This window comes from Nymphaea colorata, chromosome 9, assembly GCF_008831285.2.
Source record: "Nymphaea colorata isolate Beijing-Zhang1983 chromosome 9, ASM883128v2, whole genome shotgun sequence".
Classification (NCBI taxonomy): Eukaryota; Viridiplantae; Streptophyta; class Magnoliopsida; order Nymphaeales; family Nymphaeaceae; genus Nymphaea; species Nymphaea colorata.
Window position 1 is genome coordinate 5,910,378 of NC_045146.1, and position 6,000 is coordinate 5,916,377.

Genomic DNA, 6,000 nt, shown 5'->3' on the forward strand with positions numbered 1-6,000 from the left:
GATCTCATTCGTCTTTCTGAAGGAGACGTTTCTTCAAAATGGCACCAAATTCTTTTTTGTTTGTTTTCTCGGGGGGGTGTGGGTGGGGTGGGGGGCATCAGCCATGAAAATTTTAGGGTCCATTCCAGTCTTTAAATTGAAGCACCGTTCGTTGATCTGCTACCCTTACAAAACTAACAATTATCTTGTTCATATCATCATACATTTATCAGAAACCAAGTTTGTATGTGAGCTAGGTAGAGAGTCTTCAATTCGATGATATTGATACAGAAAACAGCCAAAATGAAAGCCTTTTCATTAATCATTTGACAGCATACTGCAACATTACTCAGAATCCAGACATTGCCTTGTCTTCTGATTAAAGACATATTTGACCAAAACAAACTACCGACATTTTTTACAAGCACAAGAAAAACCTTAAAATGTTGTGAAGCAAGTTCTGCCACCCATGCCCTAAATGAAGCAGTGATTTTGGGCTGAAGCAACTTGAATAACATTTGCTTCAAATGCCATTGGTCAATGGTTGTCCCAAAAGAGAAGGCTTGTAGAAACCGTGTCCTTGTGCAATCTCAATTCGATCCCGGGGGTCATTCATGGTCTCATCCCTTAGAGCTTGAAGAATCCCCTCAGTTGAAAGTTCCCTGTGAATTCAAGTGGAACAAATCAGCAACCACTTAAGCCTAGCATATGTTTTACGATCAAGAAAAAGTATACACTGTTCAGGCCATTCTTATCTGCAACTAAATCTCATTTATGTTTTGAACCCTTTGTTAGTGCAGTAGAATTCAGGAGAAAAAGCAAATGTATTTGGTTCCACGCATAAAAGAGAAACAGGCTATGCACTATCAGATGTATAAAACCAGCTGTACCTGCTGCTTAATCAACAAAGGAAATAAAACAGTCCAGCCACCAGAAGATGATAATTTGACATCCATATCTAGGAAGCACTTGAAATTTTCTTGGATAGCAAAAGCTAAATGTGCATTATGTAGCAAAATGTTGAGAACCAAAAAATGAAACTGTAGAATGGCATATGTGCATGGTATACTAAAGAAACTGCAACAAGCATCAACTTAACCTTTTAATAAGTATTCTATAAAGTGTCTTCAGAATGGGGCAGAGCTCAACTGGTGCAACACCTCTGTTTTCATCAGGATGAAGCACTTTGAGGCAAGGTTGACCAAGCAACTCGTAGAATGCATGCACAGCAGATACACCCTGGGAACCAAACATCAAAGAAACCAAGAAGAATAATTGTTAAATATAATACTAAAAAACTACCAGAAAGTTGCACATAATTTGGAGATGTGCACATGCACATGAAATACTTTTTATCATGTTCATGTCCGAGCACCTGCCAGTTAATCCCATAAGGGGGAAGTTCATTTTCTGTAGGTATGCATTGAGGAATAAAAAACAAACCTGAATCATTCCCTTGCCTTTGATGCTGTCACCCATATCAGGTCTTAATTCTCCCTTGGCTAGCATCTGCCCATACCATGCGTTACGACCTTTTAACAAAGTAACATAGGTATCAGCCAGCAATGGGCCAGCGAGCTTCTCTGGTTCTTCCGTTAACAGATGAGTTATAAATATCATTTCAGATGTACAATGTGCAAAATAGACTGATTTACTGGTAGCACTCTCATTGGTCAAAGCTGCAACCATGCCTGACATAGTAGCAGAAAGTCTCAGATAAAGTGCAGTTAAAGATAAAAAATTTGCAGATTTATTATCTAAAATCTCTTGCAATGCAGATGCAGAGATGCAGCAGATGCAAAGATACTGTCTAAGTTAAAGGAGAGAATTCATGTGACTGCATCCGCTAACAGATGTATCAAGGATGAATTTTACAAGAGGATGACTTAACCTAAAGTTTGTCACAATAATTGCTACAGAGTTGGTGATGGAGATCAACCATGGCACTGAGTAGCTACACGAAGGAAATACTCAAATAGCCATGCCAGTCATACATGTGTTAAGAAGGAAATGAAATTGGAATCTGAAAAGTATTCCTTCGAGCAGGGCAAAATAAAGGATCTAAAAGATTCCTCTTGGACCGAAAAGAAAGTGAAGCATAAGGGAGGAGATGATATGCACACTCAACACAGGAAGTTAACACCATTCTTGCAAATGCCTAATTGAACCAGCAACTTTGGTATGCACTACGCACATTTTGCTCCTCTAGAGATGATATTTTACCTGCACCAATAGCATAAACATTCTTTAGACCGCCCATAACTTCATGTGTCACAAGGTCACTGTTATCCCACACAATGAAATGGGGTTGTCTTAGGAACTTGGCAAGAGGTTTCCTCCATTTCTCAGATCCACATATTCGGGCATTAGCGTACTCCTTGTTGTATATCTCAGAAGCTATATTTGGCCCTCCAAGATAAAGAATGTTCTCCATTGGAACTCCAGCTGGAAGAAAAAGGATCACAAGAAAAGGAAACATAAGAAACCCATGTAAAAACATAATACGAATCTGATATTATGTCTAATGTGAGTACAACATGGTAGCATGAGTAATAGGCAATTCTGGACTCTCTCACATGAATACAGAATCTGGCAGTTCTATATTCTCTAGCATTAACACAAAATCTTGTTCAGAGACGTTAAAACTTAAAGAGATCTCTGTAAACCATTCTTATTCCCAAATACTGGACAATGTCGAACATTTAATTTTTCAACATAAGAAATTCAGTGCCAACAAAAGAAAGTTACAGCTCCAATAAATTCCTCCTGTTCACCATTGTACTTCATCCATTTTCTAAGTAAGATATGGGGGACAAGCAAAACCATTGGCTTGCATAAATTTGAGTTTCGAAAATGCAAACTTTACATTGTGTTAACTAGCATTGAAAACTTTATATTGTGTTTACCAGGATGGCAAACTTTACATTGCGTTTGCAAGGATTTATTCGATATTTTCATGTGTCAGAATTGAGTCAAAGATGATCTTTAAATTACTTTCTGAAGTACATGAAATGTAAGCTGCCGAGTATTCATTGTATCCCTTCCCTTTGGATTTTATACCTACTAAATAGGGTCGCATTAAACGTACGGGACCTATATCTGCAAAAACAATAGTGTCTTCCAAAGTTGTGCTTACCGTGCCTACTACTTACTTGTGGGTCCCACAGTTTGTTTATCTAATTTAAAGGTGGTAGGCATGATTTATAGCCAACGACTATTAATGGTCAACCGGCGCCGTCCATCCGGATTTCAGCCAATTTTTTCTGTTCACACTTCAAATGAGATCAGACAACCTAAATTTGTAGGTTAAAAAAATCCCATCAGAAATCTAGTGCACTTATTGGATTTTATAACCCCTCTCAATTTTCAATCAAACAAAATCCATTGAATTTGAAACCTTCATAAAATTTGATTTGCCCATTAGATTTCAACGTTTTTGCAATCCTACAGAATGGGTCATTTTCGTGAAGCCAAATTAGAAAGAGTAAGATGGAAATGAACCGAACCCATCCATATGTATATGTAAAATTGTATCCACAAAAATGCTTAACCTCATCACTCACTGTTTTTCACAAAAAACGTTCAGGAAAGGAAAGGAAATGGCTGGTTGTCTATAAATATATCTAAAAAGTGAATTGTGTCTACCATGCTTAATCCTTTTCGAACCACTACTGAGACATATCGTTTGCCTCTACTTGCACAATCAATTTGTTTCTTGGTCAAGCTAGAATCACAACCACAAATCTGAAATCCAGATAGACAAACAGAGAGAGAGATATGTATATACTTGCACGGTTGATCATCTGTGTGGGAGTGATTATACGAGGGACGGGCTCCAACTCAGCTTCAATTCCCTTCGCCAAGGAGATAATTATAGGAGAGGTAAGCCTCTCCTTCCAATACCAGCTGATCTCTTCAAAAACCTCGCTTGTCTCGGTTGAAGGCAAGCCATTGACCACAATGTCTGCATCCCACACAGCTTCCTGCAAGTTTGTAACAACTTTCAATGGGCACAATGGTGTATCTATCATGTTCAGGCAGAACCCGTCCTTCAAGATCTCATCTGCGTGCAAAGTCCGGTCGCCGAGCCGGGCTTCGACGTACTTCAGATACGCGCATCTCCTGATTAATCTTCTGAGCACGTCTTCTCTTGAATTGATCACTTCAAAGAGATGCTCTGCTGTGGCTCGATCGACTGATCTTCCAGGTCTTCTCCATATTCTTATCTGAACTTTTTCGCGAAAATGGCCGTAGCTGTCTTGCAGGAGTGCAGCGAAGACACTGCCCCACGCACCTGCACCAACGCCAACTATTCTCAGCACGTCCCCATTGGCTTTCCCCAGAAGCCGGCGAAGCTCGTCGAGCCTTTTCTCTGCTCCATTTGAATTGTGGGCAGAACCATTTGAATGAACAGGATTATGGCTTCCTTCCAGATTTCCTACCATGTCTCTGCGATGGTATCATTCAAAACAGATATTAACAAGGATACACAATGCTTTTTGCTCACCTTATCATTTTGAGCCACTAAGGGATTTTATAATTCAAACACAAAAAATATGTCTACCCTTTAGATCAGAGGCAGATTTCAGACTTCTTTTGACTTAAGTTTGTTTCACCAAAAAACCAACTTCTAACACCAAACGAACTCAAAAGAACCCCGTAACAATTTTTACTACAAGTACAGTACTTCTGCCTTCCCAGCTGGGAATTTCAACTCTTTATTGCTTTAATTTCTTTTGCCAAAAAAACCAACTTCTTGTACTAAAGTAAACTCTCATATTAATAATAGAAAACCCAATTGCTAAAACCAATTCTTGAACAAAAAACTGCCCAAAAAAGGAAGCAAATGAGACTCATCTAAGAGACAAATGGCCACCAAGATCCTCTCTCAGAAGAGTTCTTCTCTTCCATTTTCTTCTTCTCACCAACCCAGGCTACCATCCTAGTTAAGGAACAAGAAATCGCACATCCAAAACAGAGGCTTCCTAAACCTCTCCAGAATTGGCATTCCCGACAACCACATTTCGGGAATCTAGAAAATCAAACTCAACTTCTCTCCCACCTCAGAGAACCAAAAGAGAAGAAACGAACAACACCCTATAAACGAGGAAGACAAAGGCAAGCCAGGTCACCTCTGTCCATGTCCTCCTTTAAATTCCCACCGAACCTCAATGAACACCCAGACGCAAGGTGAATCTGTGTGTGTATGTGTATAGCGTCAATGGCGTTGGTGAACCACTCTACTGGCCTCCATGCCCCACCTTCTTCATAGGTGGCAACAAGATGGTGGAGGCGGTGGGAGTGGCGGCGGCGGCGATCTCCTAGTTGTTGGCTACAGGCGACGACCTTTGGAGGAGAAGGATCTGGTGGAGGCCGGGAGGTGAAGTGGTGCATTGTTTATAACTCCGGCGAAGCGCCGCAGTTGGATATGGACAGAGAGGAAAAGGATGAGTAGTTGGGGACATTCAAGTTTGGCCCCTTCGAAGGTGACACAGAAGAAAGGCGCCGACGAGGAGGCAAAAAGATTAACCATGTCCATAAATACACACCCAAGTTTCGTAAAATGCTGCAATAATAACGTTATCTTTGCGCCATTCGTAACTCTCATGATAACGTGTCTCTGGTGTCTTCGAAATATTAGTAGGTTTTTCACGTTACTTTTAGCTATACTTTGCAGAGGTGATCAATTAAAATCCGAATTGATAAAAAGGACGATTTATAACGTTTTTTTACTCTGAAAAAACCAAACTTAAAAATAATAATCCAATTCAAATAAAGTGGACTTATAGTCCTTCATGTATTGTGTATTGTAAGGAGTGGGTCCTCTGCACAAGTTAAAGCACGTGAACATCTCGCCACCTACAAAACTTTGAACCTTGCTTGTGGAAGGAGAAGAGAGATTCAAGCAATGGATGATGGGATAACCCTCTCACTTTCTGGAATTCAAATAAAGTAGAACGAAATGTTTGTCTGCATTGGGACATAATCCTAATAATGTGACAAGGCTACTAGTATTAGTTC

The 6,000-nt window shown here is 39.9% G+C and overlaps 1 protein-coding gene across 2 annotated transcripts; it reads right to left on the minus strand.

Annotated features, from left to right (window-relative positions):
* Positions 1-237: 237 nt before the first annotated feature.
* LOC116259790 (probable glycerol-3-phosphate dehydrogenase [NAD(+)] 1, cytosolic) lies at positions 238-5,475 on the minus strand. 2 transcript variants are annotated; one of them, XM_031637703.2, is made up of 6 exons: positions 5,241-5,475; positions 3,767-4,428; positions 2,203-2,424; positions 1,423-1,670; positions 1,079-1,218; positions 238-641 (listed from the first exon to the last, which is right to left on the minus strand). In XM_031637703.2, exons 2-6 carry the CDS (start codon positions 4,422-4,424, stop codon positions 503-505), a joined length of 1,407 nt encoding a protein of 468 aa, XP_031493563.1. In that variant the 5' UTR covers positions 4,425-4,428; positions 5,241-5,475; the 3' UTR covers positions 238-502. The 2 variants fall into 2 exon arrangements, with proteins under 2 accessions (XP_031493563.1, XP_031493564.1); XM_031637704.2 differs by having other exon boundaries at positions 5,112-5,247.
* Between the last annotated feature and the right edge of the window lie 525 nt (positions 5,476-6,000).

Coding starts and splice junctions, on each gene's coding strand:
- LOC116259790 (XM_031637703.2), bottom strand. CDS start 4,424: ATGGTAGGAAATCTGGAAGGAAGCCATAATCCTGTTCATTCAAATGGT. Junction 1,671..2,202: donor TGTTTATGCTATTGGTGCAG/GTAAAATATCAT, acceptor CTACTATGTCAG/GCATGGTTGCAGCTTTGACC. Junction 1,219..1,422: donor AAGGCAAGGGAATGATTCAG/GTTTGTTTTTTA, acceptor TTTGGTTCCCAG/GGTGTATCTGCTGTGCATGC.